The 14,965-nt window shown below is 38.6% G+C and overlaps 2 protein-coding genes across 4 annotated transcripts in view; one reads left to right on the top strand and one right to left on the bottom strand.

The window, feature by feature from the left end:
• Positions 1-2,993, bottom strand: part of papss1 (3'-phosphoadenosine 5'-phosphosulfate synthase 1) — a 45,128-nt gene extending 42,135 nt beyond the window's left edge. The window contains exon 1 of the mRNA XM_039799495.1: positions 2,718-2,993. Coding sequence (XP_039655429.1) covers positions 2,718-2,777 — 60 coding nt within the window. The 5' untranslated portion in view covers positions 2,778-2,993. The remainder of the gene's footprint in view (positions 1-2,717) is intronic.
• An 88-nt stretch (positions 2,994-3,081) lies between these two features.
• sgms2a (sphingomyelin synthase 2a) lies at positions 3,082-14,789 on the top strand. 3 transcript variants are annotated; one of them, XM_039806291.1, is made up of 7 exons: positions 3,082-3,154; positions 3,529-3,767; positions 8,737-9,240; positions 9,899-10,016; positions 11,442-11,595; positions 12,086-12,252; positions 13,369-14,789. In XM_039806291.1, the coding sequence occupies exons 3-7, from the start codon at positions 8,792-8,794 to the stop codon at positions 13,552-13,554; spliced, it is 1,074 nt and encodes a 357-aa protein (XP_039662225.1). In that variant the 5' UTR covers positions 3,082-3,154; positions 3,529-3,767; positions 8,737-8,791; the 3' UTR covers positions 13,555-14,789. The 3 variants fall into 3 exon arrangements, with proteins under 3 accessions (XP_039662225.1, XP_039662144.1, XP_039662315.1); XM_039806210.1 differs by lacking the exon at positions 3,082-3,154 and having other exon boundaries at positions 3,163-3,767; XM_039806381.1 differs by lacking the exons at positions 3,082-3,154; positions 3,529-3,767 and having other exon boundaries at positions 9,163-9,240; positions 9,685-10,016.
• The last annotated feature ends 176 nt before the right edge of the window (positions 14,790-14,965 follow it).

The raw sequence follows: 14,965 nt of genomic DNA on the forward strand, positions 1-14,965 counted from the left end.
CATTTTTCTACAATAAAAATCCTTTAAAAATAGACAGGGCCTGCTATACCAACATAAGATGGTGTAGTATGTTGGTAAGGACCCCCCAGATGTGTGGAGTAAATTTGGAAGCACTAGGCCCAATAACAGTGAAGCTATTGCATTTTTCTACAATAAAAATCCTTTAAAAATAGACTGAGGCTGCTATACCAACATAAGATGGTGTAGTATGTTAGTAAAGAGCCCCCAGATGTGTGGAGTAAATTTGGAAGCACTAGGCCCAATAACAGTGAAGCTATTGCATTTTTCAACTATAAAAATCCTTTAAAAATAGACAAAGCCAGCTATACCAACATAAGATGGTGTAGTATGTTCGTAAAGAGCCCCCAGATGTGTGGAGTAAATTTGGAAGCACTAGGCCCAATAACAGTGAAGCTATTGCATTTTTCAACTATAAAAATCCTTTAAAAATAGACAAAGCCAGCTATACCAACATAAGATGGTGTAGTATGTTAGTAAAGAGCCCCCAGATGTGTGGAGTAAATTTGGAAGCACTAGGCTCAATAACAGTGAAGCTATTGGATGTTATCCCATATAAAAATTCATAAAAAATCGGCTGAGTCAGATTCTCAAAAGGTGGCGGGTGTAGTATGTTCAGAGGGAGGCCATAAATGTGTGGAGTGATTTTGGAAGAGCTAGACTCAACAACATTGACGGTTTTGAATTGTTCCCCAATAAAAACATATTAGAAATAGGCTGAGCCAGATTTTCAAAACTTAGAGGGTGTATTATGTTCAGAGGGAGGCCATAGATGTGTGGAGTGATTTTGGAAGAGCTAGGCTCAATATCATTGATGGTATTGACATATTTCACAATAAAAATTCATTATAAATAGGCTGAGTAAGATTTTCAAAACTTAGTTGGTGTAGTATGTTCAGAGACAGGCCCTAGATGTGTGGAGTGGTTCTGGAAGAGCTAGACTCAATATCATTGACGGTATTGACATATTTCACAATAAAAATTCATTATAAATAGGCTGAGTAAGATTTTCAAAACTTAGTTGGTGTAGTATGTTCAGAGGGAGGTCATAGATGTGTGGAGTGATTTTGGAAGATCTAGACTCAATAGCATTGATGGTATTGAATTATTTCCAATACAAATTCATTAAAATAAGGCTGAGCCATATTTCCAAAAAATAGTCAGTGTAGTATGTTCAGAGGGAGGCCCTAGATGTGTAGAGTGATTTTGGAAGAGCTAGGCTCAATATCATTGATGGTATTGACATATTTCACAATAAAAATTCATTATAAATAGGCTGAGTAAGATTTTCAAAACTTAGTTGGTGTAGTATGTTCAGAGACAGGCCCTAGATGTGTGGAGTGGTTCTGGAAGAGCTAGACTCAATATCATTGGCGTAATTGACATATTTCACAATAAAAATTCATTATAAATAGGCTGAGTAAGATTTTCAAAACTTAGTTGGTGTAGTATGTTCAGAGACAGGCCCTAGATGTGTGGAGTGGTTCTGGAAGAGCTAGACTCAATATCATGCGGTATTGACATATTTCACAATAAAAATTCATTATAAATAGGCTGAGTAAGATTTTCAAAACTTAGTTGGTGTAGTATGTTCAGAGGGAGGTCATAGATGTGTGGAGTGATTTTTGGGAAGATCTAGACTCAATAGCATTGATGGTATTGAATTATTTCCAATACAAATTCATTAAAAATAGGCTGAGCCATATTTCCCAAAAATAGTCAGTGTAGTATGTTCAGAGGGAGGCCCTAGATGTGTAGAGTGATTTTGGAAGAGCTAGGCTCAATATCATTGATGGTATTGACATATTTCACAATAAAAATTCATTATAAATAGGCTGAGTAAGATTTTCAAAACTTAGTTGGTGTAGTATGTTCAGAGACAGGCCCTAGATGTGTGGAGTGGTTCTGGAAGAGCTAGACTCAATATCATTGACGGTATTGACATATTTCACAATAAAAATTCATTATAAATAGGCTGAGTAAGATTTTCAAAACTTAGTTGGTGTAGTATGTTCAGAGGGAGGTCATAGATGTGTGGAGTGATTTTGGAAGATCTAGACTCAATAGCATTGATGGTATTGAATTATTTCCAATACAAATTCATTAAAAATAGGCTGAGCCATATTTCCAAAAAATAGTCAGTGTAGTATGTTCAGAGGGAGGCCCTAGATGTGTAGAGTGATTTTGGAAGAGCTAGGCTCAATAACAGTGAAGCGGTTGAATTTTTATCTTTGTATCCACTTTCGGTTTTGCACTTTGTAGACGGTCCCTAGACGCTCGGATGAAAGCTGAACGCTCACAGGAATGCATTGCATTCATCCACATATGTAGACGGTACTTTCGGATAAAAACCGGGTTGTAGCTTGTTGTCTACCTTCCTACGGTTAGATAGAGCTGCCTATTGTGTAAGTAACACGTTTCGCTTATGATTTATTGAACCGCAAACCCGCGAATCTTGCGAATCTGCCAATTTCTGTCTAACTTTACCGAAGTCTTTTCAGTCTCGCCGCTGATAGCAACCGGCTTTAAATGTAGAGCTAGCATCGCCGTTACTTACCGTTAGCTGCAATGTTTACAAAGCTAGCTAGCTAATTAGCTAGTTGGCTAGCAAGCCTGTTAACTCATTAGTAACGTTAGCTGGTTAGTGAAAGTTGGCGGATGTGATCAATCGACACAACTTGGCAAAAGGAAAAACTCACCCAGTTCGCGGCAGCGTTGCCTATCTTCTGTTTCTTGTGCGAGTTGCCATACGTCTCCATGGCTGGCAGCAGTCAGCGGCTAATTCAACCAGCTACCTCTTTAAACAACACACAAAACGACAAACTGCTCGGCTGTTAGTTTGCACAGGTTAGTTTTTTTTTTTTTTTTTGTGGCACAGGTATCTCCAGTGAATGGAGGAGCCCGGAGGAGCTTGGCACAACAACCGGGAAGAGCTTCCCCAGCAGCCACGTCACCGCTTACCGGCGACGTAGTGACGCATTTCCTGAGTCGGTGGTCGGCTCGGGGGGAGGAGGGCGGGGCACAGGGTACGGGAACTGATCTGATCTGATGTCAGTTTTGTTTCGTTATCGTCGCTCAGCACATTAACTGGCTGAACGACTCAACTGATCTGCAACTAGTACTTACAAAGCAAACGGTTCGTAATTACAAGTAACAAAAATACAGTTCTCATTCAGATATAATGAGATTTAATTATTTGGAATACTTGTATTTTGAAAGTGATTCTATTTCTATGGTGAGAACTGTATTAAGCTATGGCTAACCTAAAAGAATGGGAACGTATGGTTTAATAAGCAAAAGGATTTTAATAGTAAGCCTATTTAATTATATACGCTTACATTTTATAGGCTAATGATAAAAATAGAACCTTGTGTCCCTCCATATTAAATGCACACATAGCCTATAATAAAACACCGTGCTACTCCACCATAACTGCTTTAAGATGTGAATCTCCTAGAACACCTATTTTACATGAACAAAGTTACAGGGCGATGCTTGTGCTGATTACAGGACGGTTACTCTGAATTAAAGGGGATGCGAGACAAGAGGTTGGGTAGCCTACAGAGGCTCGATGGATCTAAGAATATGCGGGGGTTCGGGGAGGAGCGCTCCCTCAAAAGCGAGTGTCACTGTCGGGTATGAAACAGTCCAGCCTGAGCAGAGCAGCGACCAAGCAAGCAGGGCGCAGCATCAGAGATTCAAGAAACTGCAACTACAGGAAGAGGCGCTAGGAGGCCCGAGCAAGGCAGGTAAGGATGCTAAACTGTGCAACATGTGAATCTAAACACATATTTTCATCATGTCGACGGTATGTGTTTGGTTTCATGCGTTTAATTGCGGCATTGATGTGTGATCTTCAATAGGCTGGGATAGCCGGACTGGATTTGATACCCCTGACATTCAACTTTTTTTTTTAATCAGTCTTGCTTACAAATAGAGAAATACACTGTGGATATGAATTTTAGGAGACATAGGCCTAATCAATGTCAGAATTTTCATTTGTAGTAGGCTATATAAGGCTCATGTGTTGGCATAGATTCATTCAAAAAGTTGTAGGCTATTCGATGGATCAGAGCTGGGAGACTACGTGTTTATGGTATGATGATGTCACAACATTTATTAGGGTAGCCTATTTAGCAGTAGCATCACATCACGCACAGATAGCCTAAATAGGTAAGTTGTCACATCAACTTAAAAATATTATTTCTTAATGTAAACAGTATATACCCAGCACAGATACTATGTGTGCTTGTGCTACAGCTGCTTTAATGCCATTCTAATAATTCAGCTGTCAGTTCCCAACTGCAATAGCTTTGACTGGGATAGCTTAATTACAGGATAATGACCTGTTGCCCCACCCAGTAGCCTCATATGGAACATGGTGTTTAACGCTGTCTGTGGTGCCACTGTGCTACACCCCAAAAGTAAACTTCAAATCCGGCTGTGCTGCACACATCACATGTGACAGACTGCCGCTCTGTAATAACTGGGAGACACCCAGTTCTGAACCTGACATTACTGCCAGTATCCACCCCACATGTGGTTATGGCACCCAGAAAAGTAGGACTGGCTCCAACCGTTTTGGCGTATACTATAGAAGAGGATGTCTTTCCAGAAATACAACCACATGGTCTTTCTAAGAATATGTATTTGTGTGATTTGCTGAACAGCATTGCACAGCAAACTAGTGTTATACATAGATAGTCATGGGGTCCTGTATAAGAGGTGAACATCATTGTGTTAAAACCAAAAGTTTTAACACACTCTGTCATTCCCTTTATTAACATGACCTGTTTACTGGTAAATGAATACATAGGACTATTACTTATGTAATGACAACCTGTGCTAATGTTATTGCTATACTGTGATGTCAACATCTACTATTACTACAAGTATACTTTTTCTACTTTTTCTACTAATACTACTTCTACTATTACCATCTACTACTACTACTACTACTACTACTACTACTACTACTACTACTACTGCTACTACTACTAATACAACTACTACTAATCAGTGGTAGAATGTACTGTAACTAAGTACATTTACTCAAACACTACCTAAGTTAAACTTGTACTTATTTCCATTCCATGCTACTATACTATTCCACTACATTTTGGAGGGAAACTGTTACACACTGCAGTGTAAAGAAGTTAAAATGAGCTTCACCTGAACCAACAGTAAAAGACTGCTAAAACATTAGGGCATCAGTTTTAACAATCCAATAATATAATACATAAAAATATAACTCAAGTAGGCCTACATTTTGTTCACAGATATGCATGTACCTTTACTTAAGTATTATTAAGAACATTGTATTACTGCTGCTCTGCAGCTTTTACTTAAGTAGAGAATCTGAACTTCTTACACCACTGCTACTACTGATAACTATTTTTTAAAAGCCATCTGTCCATCTTGTCATTTCTGAAAGCACATAGAAATAATCTTTTTTTTTAATCAAAAAGCCATTGAGGATACATCTTTATTTTTAAACAGCAGAGTACACAGTGTCAACGTGCTATACAAACTTGTGCCAAATACTTCAATCACATCCTCTTCATTGAGACTTTTGAACTATACATTTAAAAATTTGACCATCTGTTTTGGAAATGAAACAAAACATTTTGGAAGTCAAAACTAAAACCGAAGCATGACGTACTGCTGAACATGCTGTTTTCATGCTTGATTTACAGCAATTACATTTTAGAACATATGGAGTCAACTCCTCTCTGTAGTGTCACCAGGTCCGAGAGGGCTGGGCCACCTCTGGTGTGACTTATTTTTAACCCTCCCTTTGATGAAGACAATCCACATGATGTAAAGAAGAAAATGAGTGGACAGCAATAGTAGCATGTTATTATACAGGTCCCAAAATGGAGTCAAAGCCTTGGTTCCCCTGAAGTAAAATACAGCCTTAAAGGCAACTGGGTGGCTTCTCTTGAAATAGCATGAGCGAGTGGAGGCAGCCAAGTTATCCATTACGGCCTGTGACCATGTGGAATAGGTTTTTATGCCAGTTTTCCATCACCACCCATCCCTTTAGAGTGCTGGGTGCTCTGGCTGGTGGGAAAACACTGTGTAGTGTGCACTGGGGAGGAGGGGATCGGTGGAAAACTGGTCTAATGGAGACTCTGCTGACCTTCCATGTACAGTACACATAGTGCAGTTTTACACTGGAAAAACAAAAATCTCCCAACTCCTTTGTGTCACAGAGTATGCACTGATACAAGAAAATATAGGACAGAAACACCAACAGTATAGGTTTTTTGAAGAAAAAATCCACCCCAACACAGAAAGTATTGTACCTCTCCAACAATTGTGGAAACAGTAAAGTCAATATTTACAACAACTACGCCCTCCATAAACCGAAAATCAGAGCATTACAACGATCATGACGAGCATCATAAGTAATTGTTCAGTAACCTTAACAAAGTACAATGTGAAAGTTCATTCTTGACCTTTGAATTCAACAAAACCATCCCAACTTAGAGTTGAAAGTATGCTAACTAGCTTTTTCTGGAGCTTTTAACCTTATCATGCAGTCTTCTTGTCTGTGCTAGCTAGCAAGTGGACCTTGAGTTTGGACTTTATTGTCCAAATTAACCACGTAGCAATGTTTTCCTGCCCTCTCTGGTTGAAGGTGTCAAGTGTGTTGCACCTCTGACAACACCCAGCATCAGCATCGCTGTCAGGCACTGACGTCATGCGCTGTCACAGTTTATGGAGCAGCAGCAGGATTTCTCTCTAGATGACATTGTCACCACAGCCTGTCTCTCTGATGTTTATCTCAAGTACAGACATCTTTGAATTCACAACTTTAAACTGAGATGGCCAATATTAAAGAAGGTAAACATATAAATTATGTTTTATTACAAAAACCAAAAGGACACATTCACAATTTCTCACATTAATGATGTAAACACTTAGCTACACCAGCAACAGAGTGGCTGCATGAACACATATGTGCATGTCCTTGACATATAGGATCACAACTTACAATATAACTAATCACAGAGCTGCATAATCTCACTGACATAAGGTACATGGCATTGTAATTTGCTTATATTGTTTGTTTGTCTGCTCTTGTTGATCTTTTTTGCCATCTTGGTCATTATTTATATACCTTATGACCCCTTTAACTCACTTAAAGTCTGTCAGACTTTGTGTTCTGTAGCCATCCATCAGTTGCATAACAGTAGCTGAATATGCTATGGGTTAGTCAGAGGGCATTCTACAATAAGCCACTGTAATATTTTCCCATAAATTGATTCTGAGAAAACTGATACTTTCAGCAGCTCTCTTGTATCGAACCATACTCAATTTGTATCCCCTATTTTGCCCTAGTGCCAGGTTGAAGTGAATATACCTTTCTGCATGTATCCCAGAAGACATTTATTGTGATGCATTTCAGGGCTGATAGGAGAATACTCAAATCCATTAATGGAGCTGTTAAAGGGACTAAAAGCCTTTTCAGACATGAAAGAATGAAAATGGCCATTGTTGTAGTGCTCTCTCAAGTCATAAACAGAAAAGAGCTCAACAACAAACATTGCACTCCAACTTTGTTTGTCTTATGGGTGTCAATACAAATCATTTACCTCTGCCTCCCAACAATCCACCCATTATTTTATTTATGTAAGTAAAAATGGCGATCCCGGACAAGCCCCCATTTGTCACAACCAAGCTCCAAGGTTGCGACAAGAATGGGAGGCCAGACAAGGTGTTAGCGTAAAATAGGCATTTATTTACCAAAGAAATACATGTATGCATGTATGGAAATGTCTGTAGCAAGAAAAACCAAAATTACAGCTGCGGTGAGGGAAGAAAGAGGGTCTATGGGAAGGTGGTGAGCTTGTATAGCCAGAACCACACCAGCCCAGATGTGCCTCATTAAGACAAAGACTACTCACTCCCTTGACCCGGATCCTGGACGACAAAAGGGAAACCAGCAGAACTAAAGACACAGGGACACCTAGTGGGCTCATCACAGGAGTTATATGATCAAAAGCTCCAGAACAGCTACTAAATGGACCATGGTGGTGGTGAGATTGTTTTGTAAACTACTGTGTCTAAGATCAAGAATGAACTTTCACTCTCAACAAGTTGAGTTTCATTTAGTTTAGTCAACTTTTCATTCATGCAGCTTAATACTTGCATGCAAATTCCTCTGTTGCGACACACAATTTTTGACAATGAAAAGTGACCAGAAAAGTGACAATACAGCTGCTTGTTCAGGACAAAATCCGAAAACAAAGCAGTGAGGCGGAAAGACATTGGAAGGTCCAAAATAAAAGTCTGACTAAACGTCCAAACAGAAAACTGTCACAGTGGTTCTGGTGAATGTCCAGGGAAAGGAAAATGTAACACACAGCCTTAACTCAAACAACCACATCTAGAATAGTTGGCTTCTATAAACTCAAAAATAGTATTTCAGTCTAAAATGGACATTTCAGCCAGTGGAATCAAGAACTGTACATTAATAAAAGCTCCATATCTTGCTTTGCTAATCCCTAAGATAAGGAAGAGTGGAAACATAAGTAAACCAGAGTTCATCTCCTCTCTGTTTTTCATCATGGTGATTTGACATCCTTAGCCTACTGAAACCAAGGAGTACCATACCTTTGTGCTGTTCTATCTTGTGCAGATACGAACAGTATGCTTGTGCTTTCCAAATCTAAAAGTCAGTTTTCAACCTTTCGTTCTCTCTCATGACAGCTAAAAAACCTCAACCCAGAGGAGCGGTGCCTGTGGATGGACAGTGCAGGCACCCATGGCATCACAGGAGCTTGTGGATGCGAAAGACTCTGCAGCTAATAGTCTGAACCCAGGAATGGAGGCTGGTGCTGCGCCCAGCAATGGTAAAAACTGTCCTGTCCACACACCTGGGGGAGAGGATACAAAGAGGGGCTTTCGGAAAGGCATAGGGAGGCATAATGATTACGTGAAGATTTCCGTGCCAGAGTCCAAGATAAATCGTCTGCCCATGGAGTGGTGGAAGACAGCATTGGCCTTCTTTTATGCTGGCTTTAACTTGGTCCTGACAACAGTCGTCATCACTATAGTCCACGAGAGGGTCCCCCCCAAAGAAAGCAGCCCGCCACTTCCTGATAAGTTTTTTGACTATATTGACAGGGTCAAATGGGCATTTACAGTGACAGAGATCAATGGCATGGTGCTGCTGGCCATTTGGATGATCCAGTTGTTCTTCTTCAGATACAGGTCAGAACCTTTGATTATCTATTGTACAAGTTGTTTATTGTCAGCTTTAGGGAAGTCTGGTGATATTCTACGTAAATTGTTCTTATTGTCAACAAATCCCCTGATCCCAAAGACCAAAACAAACAAAAAATGAATCCTAATAATAAGTTGTGTCTGTGTCAGCAAATGCCTGATATATCTTTTTTTCTCTCTGTGTCACAGGCCTGCCTTGTAAAAAAAAAATGGTGGTTTTGGTTTTTTCTCAAGATTTGTTGAGAAGAAGAAAATACAGAATAGCACCAGGCTTTTCTTTTAATGCAAGACAAAAAAGTCAAGTGAAAATTCAAAGAGAAATTTTTTATTTATAGGATAAGCTGTTCTACCGTGTTTATTTGCTCAATAAATAGTTAACTGTTTTGTGTGTTAATGTATCTATGCTCTGTATGTCCCTTTCTGGTTATTCAGGAAATGCCAACATGTTCAACATGAATAGAAAGGAGTCTTTGCTATAAAAAACCAGACCCTCACCACTGAAGTTTTACTGTAGATAGCTAAAAGTGTTTAATTTAATTCCACTTTTGACATCATATCTTACACATTTGGCCATAAATATATACAAAAAAATACAAAAATATTTCTGCACTCACTCCATTGTGGTTCTTACATTATATATTTACAGGTCAATAGCAAGCAGGCGGTTCTTCTTCCTCATTGGCACCCTGTACTTGTACCGCTGTGTCACCATGTACATCACCACCCTGCCTGTGCCTGGCATGCATATGACTTGTGCTCCTAAGGTGAGGAGAATGCAAACATCAGAGCGGGCATCAGCTGTCGTTGTTCAACCGTGTACTCTCGGGCACCCTCTGGGACTCATTTTGCACAGCCACACAAGAGAGGCAGATATATAAAAAGCCATTTTGACTTTTTACTGCCTCAGGACACCAACTGTACTGAGGTGCAACAATGTTTGATCAAAAACATGTGCTCCAGACTGTTGTTTGATGGGTTTTGTTGTGCAAAAGGATCCGAGGTTGGACAGTTTAGGAGTTGCTTTGTTCTCAAGAATTTGAAATGTTTTGGACAGTTTATCAAAAGCCTTGAGCTACTTGTAAGAAGTGAGCTGTTAAGGTGCCGCAGGTAGGATTGCGAAGATCCAGGACTTAGCCAAAACATTTTAACATCAACAACTTCTCAGTCCCTCCCCCCTTTCTGCTAAAGCCCAAAACAGTCTCCTAAGCCCCTTTGGTCAGTGTAACGCTTATGCGTTCAAGTTTTTCAAGACATTTGCAATTTGACATTGATTCACAATATCCATTTTTTATTTTTTCCACCTTGACAAATTAAAAAATTGTTGAATCTATATTTTCCATTTTTCTGTTTTTTAATTATAGAGAATAGTCTGAGCTCCAATTATTCATAATACTGCCATGGTATTCTCTTCCTCTACTTTGCGGAATATGCAGCTCATTAACTGCATATGGACCAAAAAATAAGCTAGCTAGGCGGAACGAGGGAGAGAATACATTGCAGTATTGAATAATTGGAGCCCAGACGCAATTTTGTAATTTTCTAAATTTCTGATCCTCTGAATAAAAACAGAAAAATTGGAAAAACAGTTTAAAGATTCAATTTTTTATTTATCAAGGCGGAAAAAATATAAAATTGGATATTTGAACCCATTTTTCTGTTTTCCAAATGTCCGTTTATGCTTAGAAAATTGAATTGATAAGCGTTACACAGACCCCCTTTCACCACAAGGGAGAATGAATGTCACTACTGGCTGTAGGTGGTGCCAGAGGAGCCAGATTTCTTTTCTTTTTTTTTATTACCTGCTTCATGTAGTTCTACTGGAATATAGGGTCAGTTTCATATGACAGAAAGTTAGTTTTATAAGTCTTACCTACAGCACCTTTAACCTTTAAAAATCAGTTAGGCCTAATCATTAGAATTAGCTTCTTTTCTTTGTTTTACGTCACTGTACATGTTATGTATCTGACTTTTGAACTGTTGGTTCAGACAAAACAAACAATTTGAATTTGTTGGGCTTTGGGAACTTGTGATGGATATTTTTTCACTTGTTTTCTGACATTTTGTGGAGTTAATAGTTGATTAATTGAAAAAAGGTATTGTAGATGAATTAATCATTAGTTCCATTTCTAATGTTTCCGCTAATCCAGTGTTTGTCTGTTTCTCCCTGTTTACTTCCTTTTCTCAATCAGCTCCACGGAGACTCCCATGCAAAAATGCAACGAATTCTACGTCTGATTTCAGGTGGAGGTCTGTCTATGACAAACTCCCACCTCTTGTGTGGAGACTTCCTTTACAGTGGACACACTGTGATGCTCACCCTCACCTACCTATTCATCAAGGAGTGTGAGTATTCAAAGTATCAGTTGTTTGTTTGCTTTGTTTTGAATTATTCATGGTAATTTCCCATGAATAATATATAAATGATATTGTCTGTTTCCATTATCATCCCATATAGCCCCCACTATATTTTATACAGCTACAAGTGGAACTTCTAGGAACTAATAGAATACAAATGACTGACGTGTTGCCACAGCTACTGTTTTTCTTTCTTTCTTTCACATTTTCAAAGTTTGATAGCAGAGATTGTTATATATGTTTTATATATTTTTAAGCTGTATATTTCTGGATAAAGCAGAGGTTAAGTTGTTTGAAGTTTTCCTTATAACCATGTTCTTTGCTGTAGCCTGGCTTATCTGTGTGTTTCAGAAAATCCCTGTTCTTGTCACATTGCACTGAAATGCTCCAGACTTTTTTGACAGAGGGAGAACATGGAAGAGCAGACCACAAATGGATGTTGTTGTAAACTCTTGTCTTTCCTCCCCTCTTTTTAAAGACTCGCCGCGGTCGTTTTGGTGGTACCATCTGATGTGCTGGCTGCTGAGTGCCGTGGGTGTGGTGTGCATCTTGGTGGCACATGAGCACTACAGTGTGGATGTGGTCGTGGCCTATTTTATCACCTCCCGCCTGTTCTGGTGGTACCACACCATGGCCAATTTACAGGTCTGAACACTGGGTTGCTGTTTGTGTGCATGTTGGAGTGCAAGAGAGTAAAAAAAAAAAAACTTCAGAGCAAATTTTTTAACTAAAAATACATTTAAAAATTAAAATGTAGGCGACTTAAAACTCTTTGGTCCACTTTATACTTTTGCTGCGGAGCAAAACAAACCGTTTAGTCTGGAATCTGACTAAATGTGTAAAAATCGCCTCTTAAAGCAGGCGGCGGCGTCTTTATATATGACTTTATAAACTGACAATACAATACAATGCAATACAATAGTCCTATTAATTTCTGGAATGAAATCAAAAGAATGATTAACTGTAAAACATAATTACCAACGAACATTGATGGTGTCAGTGGCTAAGAGAAAATTACTCAGTTGTGGCAGAAAGTTTTTTGTGTCCTGAATAAAGAATAAAGTGAAGTTGTAAGTAATAGTTCCCCTTTCATTGAACCTTGTTACACATTAATCATTATGCTTGGGGGTCTTTACTGTCTCTCTGGTGACATGGCTGTATTTTGTTCCTAGAGTTTACCTCAAGTGTACCAGCTAAGAGCTACATGCCAACACAATAATGTATTACAGTGTATGTTTAAAGGAAATTGTCCATATATTACATATAATTTGGAGTAAGTACAAGTATATTTATAGACTGTGTTGTTTCATAACCAGATATCATTCCCATTCCCATCACAGTCACAGTCAGTCTCAACATGGTGATTTGCCCCCTCTACTGGCCAAAACAAATTTGTCAGTTGGTGGCGCCAAGCAACTATTTTATTTTTCATTTTTATTTTTAGCATGCTTCATCCTTTTATGGCTATGGGAAATATCCCTTACAGAAAAACCACATGAATTTCCCATGTGATCACATATTTTTTGCACATGTGATCACGTGTTTTTTCTGTAAGGGGTCTCACATGCCATTGCACCAAAAGCAACTTTTAAATATTATAAACAAGTCACTTTATGACGAAAGGAAGTCTTTGACCCTTTCATCTGCAGCACTTTGAGCTGCATTCCTTGATATAAATATAATATATATATATATATATACAAACAACAACTTGTTTTATTCCTGTTCTATTCTAAAGGATAACTATTATTTTCTTGACAGACTCTGAAATGCTCGCCCAACAACTACCTCACCAACACTTGGTGGAACCCCCTGTTCAACTTCATGGAGAGGAACGTCCAAACCTCGGTGCCATGCTCTTACAGTTGGCCCATCACCTGGCCCCCTGCCTGCCTTAAGAACCCCTGCAAGAAGTACTCCATGGTACAGAGCACACGAGAGGAGTGACGTGACCCTGATATCCCTGTCTACTGGACAGGAACGTAATGATACCAAATGCATAGCAATGAAAGAAATGTCTCTGCAAAAATGAAGTCAATCATATTGTCTCTCTGTGTTCTTTGATGTTATTATTTATGAGAAGTCCTGCAAAGTCGTCATTGTTTTTGTAACCCAGCTCCTAGTGAACTTAGACATGAACGGACAGTTTGCTGCAACAGACTTGCAGGTTTGTTGCAGCATTTGCAAGATTTGATTTGATTTGATTTCGGGACCCGTTCAGTTTATTTGACGTTTTTGCATTGGTCTGGCGTTGAGCTTCGGGTCCCCTGGTGACCCTCGCGTACTATGTGATGTCATTTCACGTGAACTGGCACGGGGGGCGTCCCAGAGACCCGTGCTGCGATCGAACGTGTTTGGACAGGCTAATACAAAATGTAAATAAACTAACCACGTCTCCATGACACGAAGGACAATACAAGGGTTAAATATGCTACCGTAAGTCTTTCATACTGTATGTGTTGACGGGGTTTACCTCAATATGATTTCAATGTGCTCAAGTCACAAGGTGCCTTAGTGTGTTCAATGTCAGTAGGTGTACCAAAACAGTTTTATTCTGAGTATTTTATTATTATTATTATTATTATTATTATTATTATTACTAATTTTGTATTCATGTTGTATCATTTAAGTAGTCTTGAGTGTGTACTGTATATCCTAGCTGTTGTCTAAACATTGTACTGTTGTATTAAAGTTTAACCATACTAAGGCTTAAGTGTGTTTTTGATTTAATGAAATCATCAGTCTAAGTCATCATTATGCTGTATACTGCAACTGCATGTTTTAGGCAATGTTATTTCGTGGATCTCTTTCTATTTCTCACAAGTCACAAGAAATGTATTTTTACTTAAACTATTATCAAATTCAGCATTAAATATAAATGCTAAATTTGGATTGAATATTTAATATGGTCTCTTCTGTCCTCAGAGTTTTCATGTATTTATGTATGTTTTAAACAAATGTAAGTTTTATTCATGCAACTTTAGTCACATACAAAAAAAGGAATGGACAAATGGCAAGACAAAGCCCACTTGATGGTAATTTAATTGTACTCTTTGCTATTTACTCCCCTTTGAATTGAATGTATGAAAATCATTCCACAACATTGATAATGATGTTTGGGATGGGGTTGTTCAAACTATAGCATATGTTTTTTTTTCAATAAAGTATTATATTATTGCTTATTTAATGGACATTTTAATATCTGAGAGTAACTTTATGGTAGCCCTTCCCCAAGAGGCACTTGAGCATTTATTTTATAGTATTTTCCTAGATTGTTAGGGGTTTGTTGTCTACATCCATGGTTGTTACATTGTAGCAAATAGGCCGTGGTGGGCTGGTATATCTTTTGTCGTCACTG

Source organism: Perca fluviatilis, chromosome 1 (assembly GCF_010015445.1).
Source record: "Perca fluviatilis chromosome 1, GENO_Pfluv_1.0, whole genome shotgun sequence".
In the NCBI taxonomy this organism is placed as follows: Eukaryota; Metazoa; Chordata; class Actinopteri; order Perciformes; family Percidae; genus Perca; species Perca fluviatilis.

Excerpts from the sequence above, each read along its gene's own strand:
- sgms2a (XM_039806291.1), top strand. The coding sequence starts at position 8,792 with ATGGCATCACAGGAGCTTGTGGATGCGAAAGACTCTGCAGCTAATAGT. Across the intron at positions 10,017-11,441 it reads ATATGACTTGTGCTCCTAAG|CTCCACGGAGACTCCCATGC; the intron begins GTGAGGAGAATG and ends TTTCTCAATCAG. Across the intron at positions 12,253-13,368 it reads ACACCATGGCCAATTTACAG|ACTCTGAAATGCTCGCCCAA; the intron begins GTCTGAACACTG and ends TTTTCTTGACAG.